We start from the raw sequence: 24,514 nt of genomic DNA, 5'->3' as shown, positions 1-24,514 counted from the left end.
GGGAGATTGGGATTGACATGTATACACTAATATGTATAAAATAGATAACTAATGAGAACCTGCTGTATAGCACAGGGAACTCCACTGTACAGTAGAAACTAACACAAAATTGTAAAACAACTATAGTTGTTTTAATTTTTTTGAAAAAAGTACTTTTTTAAAAAATAAAGTGGAAAAAATAAATTTAAAATGGCTTAGAAATAAAAACTTTTTGGAAGTTGACTACAAATTTTTCTTGTGGCAAAACCTGAAATGAGTGGGTATGCGATTGCCTAGTGTTTTTAAAAATTTCATATGCTGTAAACATTCACATATTTGAGTGCGAAATACTAATTAGTTTGGTGGGGTGCATTGTTATTATTTTTATAAAATCCAGAAAATTCTTAATTTTGAAACATCTGGCCCCAGGAATTTTTACATAAGGAATTGTGAGCCTGTGTTGTTTTATACAATCATTGTTTAGATTTACTTACATATTTATGTATTTTTGCTTCCTATGTCTTCTTGCATCTTTCACCTGTCATTTAGGATTATTTTCCAGAAGGAAATTAAGATTTATTGTTTAGCTGCTTACTGTTGGTGGTAAACTCTGTTTTATCTGAAAATACCTTTTTTTCACCTGTGTTCTTGAAACTATATGTAGTTTTGCTAGGTATAGGAGTTAAAATTGTCAATTATTTTCACTTAGATGAAAGATAAAATTCCACTTGTTTTCTAAATTTTAGTATTATCTGACTTCAATTATTGCTTTTAAAATGAGAGCCATCAGTCTAATTTTGTGTATCTTTGTAGGTAATCTTTTCTCTAGTTTTAGGATTAGCTCTTTTTCAGTTGGTGTTCTGTACTTTCACAGTGATGTGAGCTTGGGATTCTTTTTATTTATGTTGTTTGGAATTCATTCTGGACTTGGACTTGAGGATTGATGTCTTGAACAGTTCTGGGGAATTCTCATGCATTATCTCTTTAAATGTTGCCTCCTATTCTCTTGTATTCTCTTTGTCTCATGTTTTCACCTCTGTTTCTCTGTTACATCCTGGAAAAATTCTTCAGACATCTTCCTAGGTATTCTCTCTTCACCTGTGTTTAACCTACTGTTTAATCTATCCACTGAGTTTAAAAAGGGTTTTTTTTTTTTTAATTTAGGTACATTTCACATGCCATAGAATTCATCCACTTAAAGTGTACAATCAGTGATTTTTTTTTTTAGTATATTTACCCAGTTATGCAACTGTCCCCATTATCTAATAGAAAATTTTCATCATCCCCAGAGGAAAACCTTGTACCCATAAGCATTCACTCTCCATCTTCTTCCCATCTACTGGCAGATACCAGTCTAATTTTTAGGTCTATAGATTTGCCTCTTCTGGGCATTTCATATAAATGGTATCAACCTATATGTGGTCTTCTGTGACTGACCACTTTTACTTACCATAATGTTTCTGAGGTTCCTCCATGTTGCAGCATGTATCAGTACTTCATTCTTTTTTTTTTATGGCCAAATAACATTCCACTGTATGAATACAACAGATTTTGTTTACCTGTGCATCAGTTAATAGACATTTGGGTAGCTTCTATTTTTTTCTGTTATGATTAATGCTGTTTTGAACATTTGTTTTCATGTTTTTATGTGGATATGTTTTCTTCATCCATTGAGCCCTTAAATCTAATTATACAAGAAATATACTTCTACATTCTTGTCATAAAAAAGTCATAATATAAAAGTATATAGTGTAAACAGGGGTGTCCTCTTTCTCCATTTTTGTTGCTAGGAGGGAACTACTGTAAAATAGTTGGATGTGCTTCCTTCTGTCTCTTCCGTATGCGTTTATATGACGTTTGTATAAATCTCTTTTGTTTTAATATAAAGGAATTATATGTACTTTTGAGGCTTTTTTTTTTCCATTTCAGTATGTTTTGGGATTCTTCTGTTGTTGTTAGTACACAGAGATCCACATCATTCTTAATGGTTGTGTAGCCTTATTTCCATATGCCATAATTTGTAAAATTATTGATAGACACATATATTGTTTCTGGATTTTGCATACAGTGAAGCAGTCAACATCCTTATTAATTTTTTAAAAAAGCATTTACTGAGGAAAAACATTATTTATCAGGCACAGTTTTGAATGCTAGGATTACAAAGATAAGTAGACCATAATCTCTGCCTTAGAGTTGCTCACAGTTATATAAATGCTACAAGAACATAAAGTAAATTAATTGGGGATCTGGTGCTTTTCCAGCTAGGAAGATAGATTTTTATTGCATCAGGTATTTTATGCTATTGTCTTCTGAATAATTTCTCATTTGGTTCTTACTACTTTTTTAAAGTATTTTTCTAGTTTCTGAAAAGACAAATTGTTGTCTCAGTGGAAAAAACTTGTATTCCCCAGGATTTTTTTTTTTTGCTTCTGTTAGTTGCCTGGGGCATTACTTCCTTGACCACTTGATTAAATTCTTGCCTAAGGTTCTCAGCAGGAATTCAGACTCAGACCCATGTGGGTGTCTGCTTGAGATTTTGACATTTCATGGGAGACGTTTTTTTCTTCCTATACCCATTGCTAAGTTCTAAGCAGGCAGATTTCATTGTTATCTCTTTCTGTGCCCTTTATCTTATTCACTATTACACTGAAGGGTCATAGTTTTATGCAGGTCTTCTGAGAGATTCCTCACTTTTTGGTCTTGCCCCCCTTGGGTTTGGTACCCGCCTTGGGTTTGGTAGAAAACCCCAAAGTGAAATCCAACCCTGATCCTTTGAATATTTCAAAGTTCGTGTGTTCACTTTGTTTTTGTTTTCTGTGGAATTATTCAGAGTATCTACATTGTGCTGGAAATAAAATTTTGTTTAGTCTTTAAATGCATTCTTCCTTTAGCTTTCAGTATACGACGGTCCTGGTTCTTCTCCCCTTTGATCACTCTCTTTTTGAACACTGCTGTACCCTGAAATCATGTAGAGATTATTTACATATTTGTCTCTCTTTTTAGACTGTGGGCTCTTCACAAACAGGAATCATTTAGTCTTGTCATTTTTTTGCATCCCAGTCTGATTTTTAAAAATGTTAGTTTATTTTTAAATTTTTTATTCTTTTGGCCATGCTGAGCAGCTTGTGGGATCTTAGTTCCCCGACCACTGATCAAGGTCACAGCCAGGCCCCCGGCAGTGAAAGTGCCGAGTCCTAACCACTGGGCCGCCAGGGAATTCCCAAAAATGTTAGTTTAAAATAAGAATGAACACCTTGATTTGTTGAAGGCTTTCCATTTCCTAAAAGGGGGAAAAGTTTCAATAAATAAATGTTAGAATTAAGGGCTATAGAAGTATACTTAGGAAAAAAGTATTTTTTCTTAATTTGCATGAATCAAATTCTACCTTATTTTAAAATAAGATAAAATCATTTCAGTGCTGTGTCATCTCACCCTGAAAGAAGAAAAATGTTGTAATTGTTTAATATTGTTGGGGGGAAAGTAGTAATTTATTAGTGAAATTATATTAATGTGTATGGTATTCTTATTTTTTTTCTATCACACCCTCCTATTGTTAACCTTCCACCTTTAGTTGATTGTTAGATGAAATTAGAGAAAACATGTTGGGCATTTTATATACAGTTGCATTAGCAATCATTGTCGTATATCTCTACATTTTTAATGTTTTCCCTCTCTTGTTTATATTTCTCCCTACTAAATAAGGATTTCTACCCTTTAGAATAGTTTCTCAAAGTGTCAGTTTTAAATAAAATTTTACAAGATGTGAGGCCTAACTCTCCAACTCCTTGCTCCATTTTTCATCACATTTTAATATACCATACACTTATTTGTTTTTGTTATTATTTATTAACTCTCTTCTCTCACTAGAGTTTAAGCTTTACAGGGCCAGGAATCTTGTCAGTTTGTCCATTGATGTACTGCCATTATTAGTATCTAAGAGGGATATACTCTCTCGTGGTTTTGATTCATAACCATAAGAGTATCATTTAAATATTTTGTGGCTTGGTTTCAACATATATTAGTGTGGGATGATACTTACACAAATATATTAGTTTAGAAGCTGAACTGTTTTATATATGAATGAGCTTTTTAGGATGCTATTTAAAATACTTAGTCTTTTTCTTTTTTGTTTTTATTAAGAGCATTTCATTGAGTGTGGTATTCTTCATTAAACAGTAATGTTCTCTGTCATACAAATGTAGTAGTACTTTTTTATACAGTCATACCCATCATCCTCAGCTGTCTGAAAAAGCAAAAACTTGAACTAATATATAAGCATGAGCATTGATGAAAATGATCAGAAGCCGAAGAGGTAAAGATGGCATCATTGGGATGAAACACCATGTTTTAGCACCGTGCTACACAAAGTGTGGTCTGTGGACCTGTTACTGGGCTGTGCTTTTCATTTTATGAGGACTTGGAAAAATTGTACCTAATTTCTCCGGTTAATTTCAGTGAGGGAGTATAGTATGGTTTAAGAGCAAATGAAGCAATAAATGTTAGGCAGTGTTAAATGCCAGCACTGAAGATGGGTTAAGATTTGTTACACGAAAATAATGTGATATATTCACCAAAGTAAGTAAGCCCTTTTGCTTGGTAATGTATGGTGGGGCTAGGGAGGGGGAAACGGCAAATAAAAGAGAAAGAAAAGAGGAGAAAGAAAGAGAATGTCAGTGACTAGAGGTTAGATATTATGACAAGTTATTGATAGTCAAAGAGCAGATGACAGTTAAAAGAGTGAAAACTGGGGCTATCAAGCTATCAGAACTATATACTGAAGGATCATGTGGGCTTGTAGACCACCTCACTGTTGTCTGAGGATGTCACAATAGAGTAATCATTATTTTAAAAAAAAAAACTTTTTGACATCTTTATTGGAGTATAATTGCGAGTAATCATTATTAACAGGCTAAATTATGTTCAATACACATAATGTCAGGGATCTGTATTAGAGTTTAGAGTTTTACCATGTTCATTTAAAATTTTTTTGATATTTAAAAGTGTTAGTCTTCATCCATTTTGTCTCATTTCCTGATCATGCCAGGGAAGCACATGGCATATTCAAACTTGGTTTAACATTATGGGTTTGTGTTGGGACAGGCATTGATATTATCAGTTGGGGGAAATGGAACAGGACTGATTAGAACATAGTGATTACGGTTTTTTTTCTTTTTTCTTTTTTGGCTGTCCCACACAGCATGCGGGATCTTAGTCCCCTGATCAGGGATCAGACCTGTGTCCCCTGCAGTGGAAGCGCAGAGTGCTAACCACTGGACCTCCAGGGAATTCCCATAGTGGTTACAGTTTTTAAAGTGATCTTTAAATTGCTTTTACTCTTTTGTATAAAAACTGTATCTTGCGCTTTCCGAGGACTTTAAATCTCATAAGGCTAAGAGTAATAATATGTGTGTCTGTTTTATTCTGTTGGCCTTTTTATATCCCCACACTTGACCTTTGCTGTGAAGCAGCTACTCTAGTGATTCTTGGAGATGTAGTAGTGGAGAAGAGGATACGTTAAGCTCCTGGGCAGCCTTTTCATGTTACATAAATACTCTCCTCGACCCCTGTAGTAAGCTCCAGTCATAGGGAAGAGTAAATCTCAAGAATAATCCCTCACGTGTACTGAAGTGGGAAAAAGTTTTAGGAACTGAACTTGTGTCACTCTTAAGTGCAGGGTCACACGTCCTAGGATGTTGCAGTAGTCAAGAGAGTCTCAACCATCGTATGATGACGTACAGGAATGCCATTCACTTTTGTGGTGTTTCCCAACATCTTGTCGTTGATAATAGTTAACTGCAAAATTTGTCAGTGGTTTTCTTACCCCCAAAAGTAGTAAATTTCAGTGGATTCATATCACTTAGATTCATTTGCATTCATGAGGAAGGAGAGAAAGGGAGGTGCTGGCTGGACTATAGAGCCACTGAAAAGCCAAGCCAGTTCTGAAAGTGTTAAATCTTTTTTTTTTCCATGGTATTTAGATATATCAGGATTTTTTTTTTTTTTAATTTATTTATTTTTGGCTGTGTTGGGTCTTCGTTTCTGTGCGAGGGCTCTCTCTAGTTGCGGCAAGTGGGGGCCACTCTTCATCGCGGTGCGCAGGCCTCTCACTGTCGCGGCCTCTCTTGTTGCGGAGCACAGGCTCCAGACGCGCAGGCTCAGTAATTGTGGCTCATGGGCCTAGTTGCTCCGCGGCATGTGGGATCTTCCCAGACCAGGGCTCAAACCCGTGTCCCCTGCATTGGCAGGCAGATTCTCAACCACTGCGCCACCAGGGAAACCCAGGATCTTTTTTACTGAGTATATAAACCCACTTGGATCTCTTAGAAGAGCTCAAATTCCTATGAGTTTTCCAGACTTGAGCCAACACAAGATGAGGGCTAGATAGAATTTTCAGGTTTACTCTAGATTTGGGATGCTTTAAAACAGTTAGATTCTGGGCCTGGCCTTTTTGCCTTGGAAGACAGATGTACTGCTGTACACAGTCTGGGAATAAAGTGCATATTTATAGATTGAGATCATGTATCGCCAGGTATGTGTTAAATATTGAGAGAAGAATCATTTTAGGCATATTAAATTTACTCATAAAATTAATTTTTATTTTTCAGGTGGTTCTAGTACTTAAAGAGTCAGGAAAATTAAACTTTTCTTTTGAAAGTGGGTTGTCTACTCTAGCCACTTTTTTTTTTTAATATTTGTTTATTCGGTTGCGTCAGGTCTTAGTTGTGACAGGCGGGCTCCTTAGTTGCAGCTCGCCAGCTCCTCAGTTGTGGCTTGTGAACTCTTAGTTGTGGCATGCATGTGGGATCTAGTTCCCTGACCAGGGATCGAACCTGGGCCCCCTGCATTGGGAGTGTGGAGTCTTAACCACTGTGCCACCAGGGAAGTCCCCAGGAAAATCAAACTTTTATTAATGACATTATATCATATATTTTTTTAATGCACATTTTTTCCCCTACTTTAACATATCTGAAATCAAGACGTGTCTAATGAGTGGTGTGTAATTGTTTAATTGGTAGCAGTTTTCCTTTCCTAGTATTACATAAAATAATAGTGCGTCTTATGATTGATGCTGTGTCTTAGATTCAGAGAACCATGGTACATTTGTAATATATGTAATTAATTTTCCCATATCTCTCCAATTTAGGGACAGACAGGGTGATATTTGGCTATGAACCTTTGGAACTGTTAATTTTTCAGCCCACTTAGCTCCCAGTAGTTTGTAAGTAGTTCTGCTTCTTTACTTAGTTACCTTCTGCAGTTATTTTCCAGTTATCTCCAGTTATCTCAATTCTAGGCTCTCATTTTCACCACTGTCTAGGAAAGCAGCCAATGTTGCCCTGATGGTCTAATAATCTGGTGGTATCACTGCTTTTGCTAGTGTTCTAATGCACGTGTTTCTCATCTACTTTTGCTAACACTTTGTCTTCAAAGTTAGGAGGTGAATGCTTCCTCATGTGATGATAGCTTTCTGTTGATAGATGCTACATCGTATGATCTCTGAACACATGATATTATCTCTAAATAGTTATGCTAGTTCTTCACATTCTCAAGTGAGTATGAATTTTCCTTTATTTTTACATTGAACTCTCTAAGTCCTCTTTTTTTAGCTTCTGTGTTCATATTCAGTTCTTAGAAACGGGTTCTTAGAACCAGTTTCTTAGAGGAGCCAGAGGACCCTTGAGGGACCTGTTTGCTTACTTAAAGACACTTCCTGCCCTCTTTAATGATTATTGTTCCAGGAAGGATACCTAAGAGTGAATTCCCTGTTTCTGTGAGCCTGCCAGATACACTGTTTGATCTTCTACTCTTATCTTTTTTTTTTTTTTTCGGTAAGTTTTATTAGTACACTGGTAAATCATTAGTTTTATTAGTGTGCTTAGTAAGTACTCATTAACCCCCCAAATGTTTGTCCTGCTCTGTCTCTTTATTGCAGAGGATGTGGATGTGCAAGGTAGTTTATTGCCTGATAGCAGAGACAGTAAGGGACTGGCATGAATTGTCTTTTTAATGTAGTGACTCCACCCCTCAATGAAAAAACATGCTCCAGTGAATGTCTTGGATTCTGACCTGTGATACTGAAATTGAAATGGATGATTTCAATGGATGAAAATGGATGATAGTGGATGATAGCCCCTTCTAATGGGGAGAGGTTGGAGCAGAGGTTCTGTATTAATCATCTTTCGCTGTGTGACAGATTACCCCCAAATTTAGTAATTTGAAAGAACAAGCATTTATAATCCCATGTAATTCGAAGGGTCTTGAAGCAGAGAGTTGGATTCTGGCTTGAGTTTGCAGGCAGTATACTGGCTCCAGCTGCAGTCATCTGAAATCTTGGCTGGAATTGGAGATTCCAGATTGGAGATTCTTCCAAATCATCCATGGTTATTGGCAGGCGGCCCTAACCTTACCGCGTAGGCCTCTGAATTGGACTGTTCACAATATGGCAAGTGATTCTAGAGAGAATGACCCAGATGTAAATCATAATCTTTCATAACCTTATCTTGGGAGTGACATACCATCATTTCTGCTGTATTCTATCGGTTACACAGACCAACTCTGGTACAGTGTGGGAGGGAACTACACTAGGATGTGAATACCAGGAGGCAGTTACTTGGAGATTCTCTTGGAGTTTGGCTATACCACAGGCCCCTTTCTTTGTGGACATATAAGAAGTAGTGTCAGGGTGGGGAAAACTTTTCTTTTTCCACAGTGCTTTTCACCGTTATCTTCAGGTGACCTAGGAATAATTACACCAACACGAGTCTTCTTAACTTGCCTTTATATCCTGTTTCAGTTGGTAGCTATGCAAATCGACCTTCCTTTATATCTTAATTCAATAACAAGGGCTGTCTTCCTTGTCTTAGTAAAGTTTTCAAGATCTGGAGGATTTCCACAGCAGTGTTTCCCAAAATGTAGTCATTGAAAGAAGACTTTTCCAAGATGCCCCACACTGAGAGGATTCCAGTACTTTTGGAAGCCTGTATGTTATCTTCCTCCCCTTAGAGAATCATTGTGCAAGTTAGTATATCAGAAGTCTCTGAGAATTCCTGCTTTAAAAAAAAATCCTTTTTTTTGTTGTTGTTGAGCCCAGTGTTTCTGAAAATTTGCTTGATCACAGAACCCACATTTGTTGACAGAAGTAGGATAAATTAAAAACCCTCTTCTAACAGACACTTACAACAAATATATTCCTCCTTTATTCAAAACAAATTGTTTATGCAGCTTTATTTCTGTATTTTGGATAATTAAAATTTTTCTAAACTAATTTTCAATTTGTAATTTTGCATTTTGGAAGGCAGCTGAGGTCAGAAATTGCAATTAGTTGATATCTTATTTTCCATGTTACTAGCAGTTACGATATTGCACCATCTGAGGAAAAGTTTCCACTTTGGGCAATTTAAAGAGCCATTGATTCTTAGCAAAGAAGGGAGGAGTTTTTAATTCTGTAGTGTTGTTAGATGGTGGTATGCTTATTTAAAGGCATTATGAATTGAAAGGATCTAGAAACATTGCTGTATTGATAGTAATATTTCACTGTCTAGAAAAATCAGAAACTAGCTTTTAAGTAGAGAGTTGTTTGGAGTTCTGAACAGAAATCCATGCTTGTGTGCTTTAATCCAAGAAAAGATGTTCATTAAGAATCTTTATAATGTTACATGCACTTCTAATAACATTGGTTATTTTGCTTTTAAACCCGTAAATTATGGGCTGCTGTGGTTTTTGTTTTGCTTTGTTGTATACTGAAAAAGAATGTCCACTGATGATAACAAGGGAAGAACTGAACAATAAAAGCTGTACAAACAAGAATGCAAATACATAGCCATTTTGGGGCATCTAGTATGTGAAAAAATAACTTTATGTATCTCAGGCCCTGGTATGTTATATTCTGGTGTTGAAAGATTAAATTATATGTGAATGATCCTATTTTAAGAAAATAAACAGGGGCTGTAAATTGTAAATTAAAATTATTTTAAACTTTTTCAAAAGACTTTTTAACTTAATATAGTTCTTCTGGAAAGCCTGTCTGTCTGAAATGATGCATTTTTTAAGGATTATGGAGAACTGTGGTTTTTATAATTGAAAAGCAGTAAAGGAAACCCTGCTAAAACTTTTAAGCATTTATAACCTTATAACTTTAATGGAGTAGTTTTGAAGTTTTATAGGTAGCTGGCTGCTCTTCATAACCACTTTACAGCATCAATGTTTACAAATATATTTAGAAATATTTTGACAATAGATTGTGAATTATAGGACAGGCAATTAAAAATTTGAGAATTAGGCATGTAAAATATATAGAAGATATAAGGGGCTTGTAAAGGAAAAGCCATGAGCATTTGGACGAAATTTAATCAAGGATTTCAGACTGTGTGCATACAAGTATATTGTATTATGTTGTAAGGAAAAAAAGTACAAGTTATTATTGATACTCTTTTCTAGAAACGACTACAGAAGGAACTGTTGGCTTTGCAAAATGACCCACCTCCCGGAATGACTTTAAATGAAAAGAGTGTTCAAAATTCAATTACACAGTAAGTGTTTAAGTTTCAAAGTTCTTGTTTGTTTTTCTTTTGTTATCAATGTAATGTATGAATATATACTCATTTTAAAAATACAGAATTATTTTCGTATTTCATCCCATTCTCTTCCACCAAGAGGTAAGTACAGTAAACAGATCTTATTCTGTGCATTTATATATACAATTTCGTTTTATAAAAGTTTCCTGCTAATGAGGCAGCATTTAAAAACTTTGGTCTGACTTTGTTATGAAATGTTCTTCACCTGTAATAGAGCAGTTTGGTATGAGGTTATTTATCAGACTTTTCAGAAACATTTAAGGCTCTGAAGAGAATGACAGTCAAGAGGTATCTCTATCCCTGTCCCCTGAACATATTACGTAGTTGCTTTCTTTACAGAAGGGTAGCTAAATGAATGTCAGACTCTTAGCATTCTCATTTAATAGATAAGAAGCTTTTCCATGAGGATGAAAAAGTGAAGGGTAGAAGGAGGACGTAGACGTGTTCTCTAATTTAGCTCCTTCCGTGGGAGTGGAGCAGAAGTCTCTTCCCAGGTATGTGCCAAGAAGAGTAGCGATATGGGTCCCCTCCGTTAAAAATGAGCATTTGAATTAGTTTAAAGTGTTTTCAAGAGTATCATCCTAAGATTTCACAACCCAGTGTGGTCTGTTCTTACCACTCCTTTGATTTAACAATTCTGTTAGACAAGAGTAAATGCTCTAAAATGGGAAATTTTTAAGCAATTGACTCTCTCCTTAAAAAAACTCCAAAAATGTAAAAGGGGTAGAAGCCAACAAGAAAAAGTTTACTGTAGACCAACTTGTAGGACAAATTTAACAATTCAAATATTTAGTGATATTCTGGGTCCAAAGAGCAAAAGTGACCAAAGCTCACACAACAGGGACATATTTATTTTCAGAAGAAACAATTTTGGTTACCTTTGACTTTGACATTTGAGTCCGTACTTAAGACAGGAGCCAAGCTTTAAGAACAGGAATATGAAGAAAGGATATGTTGATGTTTGAATGGATATACTGATGTAGTATGGGGGACTTCCCTGGTGGTCCAGTGGTTAGAATTCCATGCTTCCACTGCAGGGGGCATGGGTTCGATCCCTGGTCTGGGAACTAAGATCCCCCATGCTGTACAGCACAGCCGAAAAAAAGAAAAAAAAGAAAATGTAGTGTGTATTACTACATACTATAGATACTATAGAGTATCTAGCTCTATAACGATCTCTTTAAAACATTGCTGGGTTCTCAGTTGACTGAGCAGTTTTAGATTCACTGCCAAATAAGTGGAAGGTACAGAGATTTCCCATAGACCCTCTGCTCCCACACATGCCATAGCCTCTCTAATTTATCAGCATCCCCCACCAGCGTGGCACATTTGTTAGAACTGATGACCCTACACTGACATGTCATAATCACTCAAAGTCTATAGTTTATGTTACAATTCACTCTTGATGATGTACATTCTATGGATTTGGACAAATGTATAGCGACATGTATCATCATTATGGTATCATACAGTACTTTCACTGCCCTAAAAATCCTCTGTGCTTCATCTGTTCATCCTTCTCTCCCCTCCCACCAACGCCTGGCAACCACTGATCTTTCTACTGTCTCCATAGTTTTCCCTTTTCCAGAGTGTCATATAGTTAGAATCACACAGTGTGTAACCTTTTCAGATTGGCTTCTTTCACTTAGTAATATGCATTTAAGGTTCTTCCATGTCTTTTCATGGCTCTCAATTGACTTTTCATTTACCTCAAACAGAATTTAAAATGGAGCACACATTTAGAGTATAAAGCATTTGTTCTATATGATTAAACAAGTGACTGTTTCTTGTTCTATATCATTAAACAGGTGGATTATACTTCATTTTCATCTTTTTCCTCTTTACCTTTGTTAACCTGCCTCAGAATATCCTATAAGAGCTAGCCCTATAGTTTGCAAGGAAGTAGGTACCAATCGTTTCCACTTTCAACCTTTACTTTTTTGGGGGTGGGGAGGAACTACACAACACAATGATTTATAAAAAGTTAAAGGACCATTTTACGTTTTTAAAATTGAAATATTTGTATAGATAGTTCTACCACAAATTATAACTACTGGGACTTCCCTGGTGGTGCCATGGTTAAGAATCCGCCTGCCAATGCAGGGGACATGGGTTCGAGCCCTGGTCCAGGAAAATCCCACATGCCGAGGAGCAAGTAAGCCCGTGTGCCACAACTACTGAACCCACGTGCCACAACTACTGAAGCCCGAGTGCCTAGAGCCCGTGCTCCGCAACAAGAGAAGCCACCGTAGTGAGAAACCCGCACACTGCAACAAAGAGTAGCCCCTGCTCGCGCAGCAATGAAGACCCAATGCAGCCGAAAGTATAACTACCAAAACAACAGCATCTTTGCTACAGAATAAAACTGTCACTTAGAGATATTTGTCAGGCAAGAATTTTTCTTTTAAAATAATTTACTGTAAATGAACCACAAAAGTTTTATTATCTTTGGACCATCTTCCAGGATATGAAAATAGTCTTGTAAAAATTAGATCTTGGGAATTCCCTGGCGGTCTAGTGTTTAGGACTCCCCTTCCACTGAAACATTATCTCCAAAGTGGAAGAATTACAAACCAAATTTTTTTTTTTTTTTTTTTAGATAGTAGTCATCTTTTCTTTTTTAAATTTATTTATTTATTTTTGGCTGTGTTGGGTCTTCGTTTCTGTGCGAGGGCTTTCTCTAGTTGCAGCAAGAGGGGGCCACTCTTCATCGCGGTGCGCGAGCCTTTCACTATCGCGGCCTCTCTTGTTGCGGAGCACAGGCTCCAGACGCGCAGGCGCAGTAGTTGTGGCTCACGGGCCCAGTTGCTCTGCGGCATGTGGGATCTTCCCAGACCGGGGCTCGAACCCGTGTCCCCTGCATTGGCAGGCGGATTCTCAACCACTGCACCACCAGGGAAGCCCCCAATTTTTTTTTAAAATAAGTTTATTTATTTATTTTATGTTTGGCTGCGTTGGGTCTCCGTTGCTGCACGCGGGCTTTCTCTAGTTGCGGCGAGTGGGGGGCTACTCTTCGTTGCGGTGCACGGGCTTCTCATTGCGGTGGCTTCTCTTTGTTGCGGAGCATGGGCTCCAGGCATGCGGGCTTCAGTAGTTGTGGCTCGCGGGCTCAGTAGTTGTGACGCACGGGGCTTAGTTGCTCCGTGGTATGTGGGATCTTCCTGGACCAGGGCTTGAACCCGTGTCCCCTGCATTAGCAGGCAGATTCTTAACTACTGCGCCACCAGGGAAATCCAAACCAAATATTAATCTAGTTGAAAGAGACGCATATAATTAACAGGAAATAAACACTGATTTTAAAATACTATTGTATATATACTTTTTCCTATTCAATTCTTCAGTTTCTTTAATCAGGCCACGGCAGAAGCTGAAGCAAAAGATAGACATCAAAGCAGTCAGAGACAGGGCAAAAAAGCAATGTTCTGATGTAACTACTGACATAGTCTGAAAAAATTATTTATTACTTGGGGAATTCCCTGACAGTCCAGTGGTTAGGACTTGGCACTCTCACTGCCAGATCCCAGGTTCAGTCCCTGGTCTGGGAACTAAAATCCTGCAAGCCGTGCAGTGCGGCCAAAATAAAGAAAAAAAAAATTGTTGTTTAAGTAGGATTATATGGGATGGGGTATATGGGAAAGGAAGATGATGAAAGCACGTTAAGCTTTGTGGAAGACAGTTTGGTAGCACGTAGACCTTGAAAAATATGCGTATCATATCCTTTGACCTAATAAATCAACCTATATGCTGTCCTAAGGAAGGAACAGAGTTACAGAAAGATTGACTTAGAACTAATTAAATAGGGAAATGGTTTCTCAATGTAGTAAAGTAAAATGGCACCCCTTGAGTTACAGCCCATAGACGTCATATCATGTAAGGCAAGTATTTTGTGTAGTCATAATTGTCTTTGAACATCCCTTGAGAGAGGCTATATTGGTATATATCCTGTATTAATATACCCAACAAAGCTAGTTTTTCCTTCAGAGTGGCATAGATGGCTGTTTCTTTGATTAGGAGCCATGAATGTGTGAAAAATACCTGTTTTAAACATTAGAATCACAGAACAATGGGTATTCACAGGAGGTTAAGAAGTGAGACTTCTCCCATCATCCTTACTCTGGGGCATGTGTGCTCATGACTGGAATTGTGAACACTCATGATTTGAATGTAATGTAATTTAAGTGTGCACCTAATGCAACTCTACTGGACTTGGAGTCCATTGATATAGAAACTGCAAAATGACTAGAATGAAATGTACCCTAAAAACTTTGACAGTGATTATCTTTGGGTGATTTTTGTTTTATTTATGCTTATGTAAATTTTCTATAGTGAACATATGTTACTTTTTAAATTAGCAAAATGTTATTTTAAATTATCTTGCACGATGTTGAGAAGTATGCCTTCTTTGACCTATCTCACCCACATATTGCAGGGTGTCGCTTAGCTATTATTTAAGAGCTATGCTTGGATAGGTCACATGTCAATTTATGGTACATTATGTGTCCTAAGAATTGCCTTATAAACAGAACGAAAGGGCACCAAGAAGTCCTGTGATTTTTTTTCTTGGACTACCCCAGCATAGTAGGTGGGAGTGGGGGGTGGGGGTAAAAAGGGATGTTCATGGCTAGGAAGGACCTAGTTTGGTGGGTTTTGTTTTTTGGTTGTTGGTGGTGGTGGGTTTTTTTGTTGTTGTTGGTTTGTTTTTTGGCTGCACCACACGGCATGCGGGATCTTACTTCCCTGACCAGGGATCGAACCTGTGCCCCCTGCAGTGGAAGCATGGAGTCTTAACCACTGGACCACTAGGGAAGTCCCTGTTTGTTTGTTTCAAATTTAACTTTAGTTGATTTACAATGTTGTGTTAGTTTCAGGTGTACAGCTTCAGATTCTTTTCCATTATAGGTTATAAGATACTGAATATAGGTCCCTGTGCTATTATACACAGTAAATCCTTGTTTATCTATTTTATATATAGTGGTGTGTATCTATTAATCCCATACTCCTAATTTATCCCTTCCCCTCCCCTTTCCCCTTTGGTAACCGTAAGTTTGTTTCTTATGTCTGTGAGTCTGTTTCTGTTTTGTAAGTAAGTTGATTTGTATTATTTTTTTAGATTCCACATATAAGAAGTATCATATAATATTTGTCTTTCTCTGTCTGACTTACTTCACTTACTATGATAATTTTTAGGTCCATCCATGTTGCTGCAAATGGCAATATTTCATTCTTCTTCGTAGCTGAGTAATATTCCATTGTATATATGTACATCTTGTTTTTTTGGTTATATATATATATATATTTTTTGAAGTATAGTAGATTTACAATTTTGTACCTATCTCTGCTGTACAGCAAAGTGACTCAGTTATACACATATATACATTCTTTTTTTTATATTCTTTTCCATTATGGTTTATCACAAGATACTGAATGTAGTTCCCTGTGCTATACATTAGGACCTTGTTGTTTATCCAGTCTAAATGTAATAGTTTGCATCTACCAACCCCAAACTCCCAGTCCATCCTTCTCCCTCCCCCTTCCCCCTTGGCAACCACAAGTCTGTTCTCTATGTCTATGAGTCTGTTTCTGTTTTGTAGATAGGTTCATTTGTGCCATATTTTAGATTCCACATAAAAGTCTCCTTCTGACTTACTTCACTTAGTATGATAATCTCTAGTTGCATCCATGTTGCTGCAAATGGCCTTATTTCGTTGTTTTTTATGGTTCAGTAGTATTCCGTTGTGTATATGTACCACATCTTTATCCATTCATCTGTCAATGGACATTTAGGTTGTTTCCATATTTGGCTGTTGTGAACAGTGCTGTGAACATAGTGGTGCGTGTGTCTTTTTGAATTATAGTTTTGTCTGGGTATATGCCCAGGAGTGAGATTTCTGGATCATATGGTAATTCTATTTTTAGTTTTTTAAGGAACCTCCATACTGTTTTCCTTAGCGGCTGCACCAATTTACATTCCCACCAACAGTGTAGGAGAGTTCCCTTTTCTCCACACCCTCTCCAGCATTTATTGTTTGTAGACTTTTTGATGATGGCCATTCTCACTTGTATGAGGTGATACCTCATTGTAGTTTTGATTTGCATTCCTCTAATAATTGGCGATTTGGATCATCTCTTCATGTGCCTGTTGGCCATCTGTATGTCTTCTTTGGAGAAATGTCTGTTTAGGTCTTCTGCTTATTTTTTGATTGGGTTGTTTTTTTGATATTTAGTTGTATAAGCTGTTTGTATATTTTGGAAATTAAGCCCTCGTCCATCTCATTGTTTGCAAATATTTTCTCCCAGTTTGTAGGTTGTCTTTTCATTTTGTTGATGGTTTCCTGTGCTGTGCAAAAGCTTATAAGTTTGATTAGGAGGAAGGACCTAGTTTTAAAGAGAATAGGTTTTTTTTTTTTTTTTTTTAATGCAGCTTTTGTATTGTATTGTATTTACTGTGTACTGGTTCTGATGTCAGGAATGTACTAGGTTTTTTGCATATGTAACGTGATGTATCTTTCCAAAACACTTCGAGGTGACTTTTTTTTAACTTTAGCAGTTAATTTTTAAAAATACCTATTTTACAATTGAAGTACTTAAAACAGGAGAGGTAAAACAGCTTACTCAGGGCACCACAGCTAATTAAGGGACAGATCTGTCTAATTTTACTGTAAAATATTGCCTCTTGGGTCTGTGGTTGCATCTTTTATTACCATGTAAGGTATTTAGCGTGCACTGTGAAAATGAATAGCCATGTTCTTAAGGGTTTATATGTGTTCCAGCCTGATTGCTTTCAGAGAGTAGGCACATTTATTATTTTACATATTCCTAAGTCCATAATATGTGAGGTGCTCAACAGAACCCCAACAGTGTATCCTCAATCTTCCTTTTGTTTCCCTGTATTTAAAATAAGTTTTTATACCTGAAAAGTATAAGATTAAAGGAATTGACCAGGTATACAATAATTATAAGTGGCATGGATATAATTAGGAACTCATTTTGCTTCTAAATTCTGCCCCATCATCTTTGTCATAATAATCTCTATTCCTCTACCCGCACTTTTTTTTTTCCTAAAGAACAAGAGATAGTTCTTGTTATAAGAATATAATTATAAACAGATTTATATTCATGATTGTTATATATGAAAACAAAGTAAGCTTACATAGATGCCATAGAAATCTATTTGGGGTTTTATTAAACAATTGAAACATAATGAGAGACAAAGGAAGGGCCTTCTAGAGCCTTAACTAGCTATCAGAGTAAGTGCACTGCACTGATGTCAAGTTAGCTTCATTTTTCCTGTTTAGCCTTCTCTAGAATGCTGATGAGAAAATTGGTCTGATAGCTACAGTTCTCTGTAGTCATTGCTGATACTGATTTCTCTCATAGCTTCTAAAATAATTGATATCAGAAAGGCAATTGATTAGTTTGATATTATCTATAAAATCTTTTCCATAATTGTAAAGATAGTCTGAAAAAATAAGGTAGCATAAATTGAGTAGGAAGAGTGCAGGCTTTGGTGTCAGCACACCTAAGTTGGGTTTTATTTTGTTTTTTTTTCCAGACCTGGGTTAAAATTTGGCTCTGTCCTTTGTTAGCTATCTCACCTTGATCTAGCTATTTAACTGGAGTGTCAGAGAAGGAAATAGGGCCAGGGGTATTAATACCTACTACTGTAATTGTTGGGAGGATGAAGTGTGTTGGTATACACGAATGACTCTTGTCCCAGTGCCTGGCATAGAGGAATACTCGGTGTTCTCTTTTCTCCTTCTCACCCCAATCCTTTATAACTGAAGTTTAATTTTTTTTTTTTTTTCTATTTTAGGTGGATTGTAGATATGGAAGGTGCACCAGGTACCTTATATGAAGGGGAAAAATTTCAACTTCTATTTAAGTTTAGTAGTCGATATCCTTTTGACTCTCCTCAGGTAACTCTTTTGCTTTTTAAATTTTTATTGTATTTTTGGATTATAGCAAAATGCTAAATTAACGATTTTTGACTAAGTAAAAACTTATAAAAGAAATTCATTGTAATTATGTGAATAGATTTGTTCCTTTATCTTATTTATAATATAATGAAGATCATATGAACATTTTACCTTATTGAGATTAGGGCTTTGCTGCTTTTGTACTTCTGAAAACTTAAGACTGTTTCTTATCCATTCATGTTAAGCAGAAAAAAGGGATGGAAATCTAACACAGGCCCATGGGTTGTGGGAGAACTTAGCATTTGGAATAACTGGAGGCACGTCTTCCTAGATAAGATGATGATAGAATGACATCGTTAAGAGGCAAGTGCTTTTTGGGAAGGAGCACTTCTTTGATTTCGCATTGGCATGCTGTCTTTTGCAGCCTTTTAGTATTGCAAGGGCAGAATATATTATTACAAGATGTTAAATATCTAGACATCAGCCCCAAATCTGATCATTATAGTTTGAGGCAGAGTCAATTTAGTTAATGTCTTAAAACTTGGACAAGGGATAATGGTGGTAGAGAAAAAATTTTGAGAGCTGCTTAACTGTGGTGAATGATTAATCCTTGGAGGTTAGAGAAAAGGAGACTCTAGGATGAATTCCAGATTTCTGGCTTGGTAAGATGGGTAATGAGTTACTAGTAGCAAAATGATAAGACAGTGCCCAACTCTGTGTAGCATTGTTAGGTAATGAGGTGTTGTGGATAGTGAAATTTCCCAAATAACCTGAAATTCAACATGTGAGGTGCTAAAATATGCTATTTTTGAGGAAAATCATATTTCATTGCTACTTTAAATAGAATATACCAAACAGCTTAATCAATTCTCTTAGCCATGTAGGAGTATAGATGGAAGTCAGTTATTGTATTGTGCTATAGATAAAGAGATGATTGTTTTAAGGCATAGAATTAAATGCAAACGGACTCTTTGAGTTCTAAAGTTTCCATGTGAGCAGAAAATGAAGAGGTTGGGGGCTCCTTTTTATCTTTTTCATAAAAATAAGGCAAAGACGTATGTATTGTCATGACCTCTAGGCTTCTATAATAACCATGTGTAGACTGTAATCAAAAACCAAAGCAAATGTATTCCTTCTTTTCAGAAAATGATCTTCATTTTCTGTTGTTGCCTTTCGGCTTATCAGCATCATCTTACTGTTAGTGCTTGAAGGCAGTGAGGTATCCACTTGTCACCTTCAACCTAAGTTTGTTGAAGGTATGTGAAGGAAGAATACAACTCACCAGCTCAGAAACTTTGCCTAGGGGACTATTGGAGAAGGCTTACTCTGGGAACTCACAAATTTTTCATCAGAGGGAAATAATATTTCTGTAAACATGAAACCAAGTGAAAAGTGTTCTCTAAACTCTCAGTTTTTAGTTCTAAATCAAATATCAAACTTAACCATCAGTTGAATTTCATCTTGAATATTTCCGTAAGAACCTTTGTAATAAATTCTATCATCTTATCCCATATTCCTTTTATCCTCCTTCCCTGGTTTTACTCCTGCTTGCTGGTCTGATTTTGGTGTCCTCCGGGTTCTTTTTTTTTTTTTTTTTTTGACATTATTATTATTATTTTTTAAATTAATTATTTATTTTTGGCCACGTCGGGTCTTAGTTGTGGCATGTGGGCTCTTCGTTGCAGCACGTGGCCTTCTCTCTAGTTGTGTCAAGCGTGGGCTCAGTAGTTGCGGCATGTGGGCTTAGTTGCCCCACGGCATGTGGGATCTTAGTTCCCAACCAGGGATTGAACCCGTGTCCCCTGCGTTGGAAGGCGGATTCTTAACCACCGGACCACCAGGGAAGTCCCGTCCTCCAGGTTCTTTATTCAGTGCTCCCTTGTTCTTCTCACTTTTTAAAGTCTTTAACCATCTTAAGCCACTAACTCCCAGATCTCCAACTCTGTGTACAATCTCTTTCTGAGGTTTAATTTCACACCCTTGTTGGACATCTCTACTTGAACACCTCCAGATGTCCAAATTTAACACAGCTGAACTCAGTTTTTTCTAATAACAAAATAAAATAAAAAAAGAATTTTTTCTTGGGTTTCTGTCCACCTAACTTCTCATGTTAAATTTATTTCCTTTCCCTCACTCTTAAATGCAGTTTTTCAGATCCTTTCACAGACTTAAGGCAGTCCACCACTTTTCTTACCTTATCATCAGTGCTGTGTGGTCCAAGCATTCAGCTTTTATTTGGGCTATTACAAAATAGCCTCTAGTTGTTTCCACTGCTAGCTGTCCTTTCACAGGGCTGTTAGATTTATTTGAAGGTGCAGTTACCTCATTGGTTTTCGCACATATATCCACCACCACCATCCCCACCCTTCTTGGTAAATCCTGTGATGGTTCTTATTTCCTGTGGAGTCAAATCAAGCTTAGCAGTCCAGTCCCTTTATGGTTGAGTCTGAACTGAAGCATTTTAGCCACACATTACCTCCATGCCTTCTACTGTGTAGTAATATTTGCATCATACTTTATTAATGTAGCCATTAAGTAATGTTATCTCTGAAAGTGAAAGATTACATGTAGAATGATGTGGAAACCCTAGGGCGGTTGTTCCCAATCTTTTGGAATATGAGTTTTTTTTTTTTTTTTTTAAATAAATTTATTTATTTATTTATTTTATATTTTGGCTGCATTGGGTCTTCGTTGCTGTGCGCGGGCTTTCTCTAGTTGCATTGAGCGGGGCCTACTCTTTGTTGCGGTGCGCGGGCTTCTCATTGCGGTGGCTTCTCTTGCTGTGGAGCACAGGCTCTAGGTGTGCGGGCCCCAGTAGTTGCGGCACGTGGGCTCAGTAGTTGTGGCTCGCAGGCTCTAGAGCGCAGGCTCAGTAGTTGTGGCACATGGGCTTAGCTGCTCCGCGGCATGTGGGATCCTCCCGGACCAGGGCTCGAACCCGTGTCCCCTGCATTGGCAGACGGACTCTTAACCACTGCGCCACCAGGGAAGTCCCCTGGAATATGAGTTTTTAACATCAGTTAATTTATATATTTTTATATATATGTATATAATATTCTAATATCCATGACTGAGAAAATAACAGACCACTCTGAGTCCAGCAATACTTTTAAATTATTTTTAAATTCTATTAATCACATCATCTGTATGATTATAAAATAATTATAACATGTCCAGTAATCAAAGCTTGTTGTACATACAGATTTCAAGATTTTTCGGATAACTAAAACTTTCCAAAGGTCCATTGCATTGCCCTGGATAAGGGCAGTAAAATTCCCCATTCACCAAAGATTTTATTTGTTCAGATGTGGAAGCATTGGCTCTTGTTAGGTAATTAGTCTTTCATTTTCCTATGCAATAAGCAGTACTAAATTTACCACTACTTACAAGAGTAGAATTTGAGGACATATCCGTAGAATAAACATCTCATTGTGAAATTATTAATTTTGTGTCAGTGAGATCTTTGTCTGTAAATGAGATCTGTAAGACTATACATAAAATTTATAGGCTGTGTTATTTTCTTCTACTAGTTATAATTAATTTCACATGTATCTCACTTTACAGTGAAAAGGCTACCTATGTAAAACATGGTGTTTGGCCCAATCATTTGCTTTAAAAGAAACAATAACAGCAACAAAAAACTTTCTCAGTTAAAATGGGAGCAGAGATGAGGTACCTTTTCATCACTGTTTTCTAGTAATGTGCACTTACCAGCAGCCATACAGAAAATAAAATTCTTTCTATATAGTGGATTTTGTTCCCTTATGGTAGAATACAGGTAAATGGTTGGTTAATTTAACATGTATTGAGCATGAACTGTGTACTTTAGAGATGGCAGAGAGCACAAAAATTAAAAAGGAATTGGGCCTGACTTTAAAAAGCCGATAATCTGTTTAGTATTTGGATAGATAGACATTTATTCATTCATTCTGTAAGTATTTATTGAGCATGTATCATAAGACAAACACTTTACTAGGTGTTGGCAATTCTGTGGTGAACAAAATGGCCCTCCAAAAACCCTCTTTATGTGGAATTTGCATTCTTGTAGAAAGAGAAGGACAGTAAACAAAAAGGAAAATATATATAGTATGGAAGATGGTGAAAAAATGTAGAAAAGAGGAGTCAGGGTGTTGCAGCATTGGGTAGAGTGATCAGGAAGGATGTCATGAGAAGGTGACATTGGGGCAGAGATCTGAAAGAGTTGAGTGCATAAGCCACATGAAAGGGGTGAGAGAAAGGGCAGGTGAAGACAAAATGCAATGGTCCTGAATCTGGAGCATGCCAAGTGGTTCCCTGGAGTGTTGTATAATCAAGAAGAGGAGAGTAGGGCCTAGGTCAGAGAGAGAATTTGGGCTGGAAGGTCCATTAGAGATTGGATAAGACATTTATAGCCCATTGTAAGAATTTTGACTTTTACTCTCAATGAGGTAGGAAGCCCTTGAAGATGCTGAGCAGAGGAACGACATGCTCCTACTTAAAATTAAAAGGAGAAACTTGGCTGTTATGTGGCACATTGACTTCTGGAGGCACAAGGGTACCCCTATTGCAGTGATCCAGGTGAGAGGTGATGGTGATTTGTACCAGAAGGGTAGCAGTGGAGGTTGTGGAAGGTGGCAATATTTTGGACTTATTTTAAAGATGCTAAAAATATACTTGCCTTGATTATAAAGCTTTAGAAACATTGGGGCAGAAGAGTAATCACTTTCCCCTCACCCCTGTTCCCCCTCCTATTCATGCCCCTTTAACACAAACCCTTTTGTTGTGTTGCTTAAAATTCCCTCATTGCAGAGATCCAGAACTTACTTTCATAGTGTCCTCATCCTTTTGTTCATGGTCTGATTCTCTCTGCTTTGGGGAAGCTATCAATATTCATGCTGCTGATACATATTAGATGACTAAAAGGGGAGACTTAAATTGAGAACTATGCTAAAATTCTTATCCCCAGTCACTTTTGTCAAATATTTATCATTTATTCTAGACTACCTATGTCATATATATTATTCATAATTAGATATTTGATTTAGTTTATTAAACCCTCTGCTTGTATGTTCAGTTTTTATAGTTGCCCTTTAAATGTTGTCATCTACTGACAATTTTAATCAGAGAAAACATCCCCTCATATTGCCCCTGTAGAAATCTTGGTGTCTATATTGTGGGTTCGCTTCATAACGGTAGCCTGTTATGTACTGCTCAGTCTGTGTGTGTTGTATTTTTACCTAGCTTGACATACCGCATTAGGTGTCTGACTTTCTAATCACTTCCAGAGCACTGGTCTGAACACATTAGTATGCCTTCATTGTGGCAAGATGTCAGTACTGTGAGGTCATACAGTATTGAGCCTGATCTTTGGAAGTCCTCAGGTACGATTGCCATGAATTTCACGTTAGAAACAGTTAGCTAATATCCATCCTTTATAGTGTCACTGTTGGTGGCTTTCAGTTTAGATTTTTTAGTACCCAAAGGTTACCCAGAGGTTGGCTTGCTTAAAATTTTAGGTTGGATGTGGGATATGCGAACTTACCTCCAAAATGATATGGATCCTGAGCATAGTTCCTTATCACATCTCACCTGCTCTTGAACTTGAGCCACACTGATGGGGGATATTTGGAAATTTAGAGACATATGAGGACTTCTTCTAATGCAGACTCAGAACTTAAGATGTGGTTCACATGCATTAGATTTAATATCCTTTTCTAAAATTGTGACTTTTTTTCCATTTTATAGCTTGTTCTTAAAAATCTGTAATTCCATTTTACTCAGTATGGTTTATGCAGTGGGGAATGTGTGCAGTCTCTGGTTGCTGTTCAATCTATGTGACGACTTTGAATCTGAATAAATTGTTTAAAAAATAAATTAGCAAAATTCTTTATTCCCTTTGGTTTCAAATTCATCGTATTCAGTTATATTGTCACATCTGTTTTGGATAGTTTGTCAGCTATTTGCGATTCCCCCCCAGAAAGGTTTTTGAACTCTGGAAACAGCTTCAAGTCTTTTAAGTTTTCAGAACCTACTTGGCTGTATTAAAAAAACTGAAATGTGCATTTC

At 36.9% G+C, this 24,514-nt stretch overlaps 1 protein-coding gene across 2 annotated transcripts in view; it reads left to right on the top strand.

Annotated features, from left to right (window-relative positions):
- The window catches only part of UBE2W (ubiquitin conjugating enzyme E2 W), a 119,877-nt gene that overhangs the window by 28,982 nt on the left and 66,381 nt on the right, over window positions 1–24,514 (top strand). For both annotated transcript variants that reach the window (XM_061172224.1, XM_061172225.1), the window contains exons 2-3: window positions 10,417–10,508; window positions 18,367–18,469. In XM_061172224.1, the coding sequence (XP_061028207.1) occupies window positions 10,417–10,508; window positions 18,367–18,469 (195 nt within the window). The remainder of the gene's footprint in view (window positions 1–10,416; window positions 10,509–18,366; window positions 18,470–24,514) is intronic.

This window comes from Eubalaena glacialis, chromosome 17 (genome assembly GCF_028564815.1).
Source record: "Eubalaena glacialis isolate mEubGla1 chromosome 17, mEubGla1.1.hap2.+ XY, whole genome shotgun sequence".
NCBI classification, from domain to species: domain Eukaryota; kingdom Metazoa; phylum Chordata; class Mammalia; order Artiodactyla; family Balaenidae; genus Eubalaena; species Eubalaena glacialis.
The sequence above is the reverse complement of the archived record's forward strand: the minus strand, read 5'-3'. Positions and strand labels throughout refer to the sequence as shown.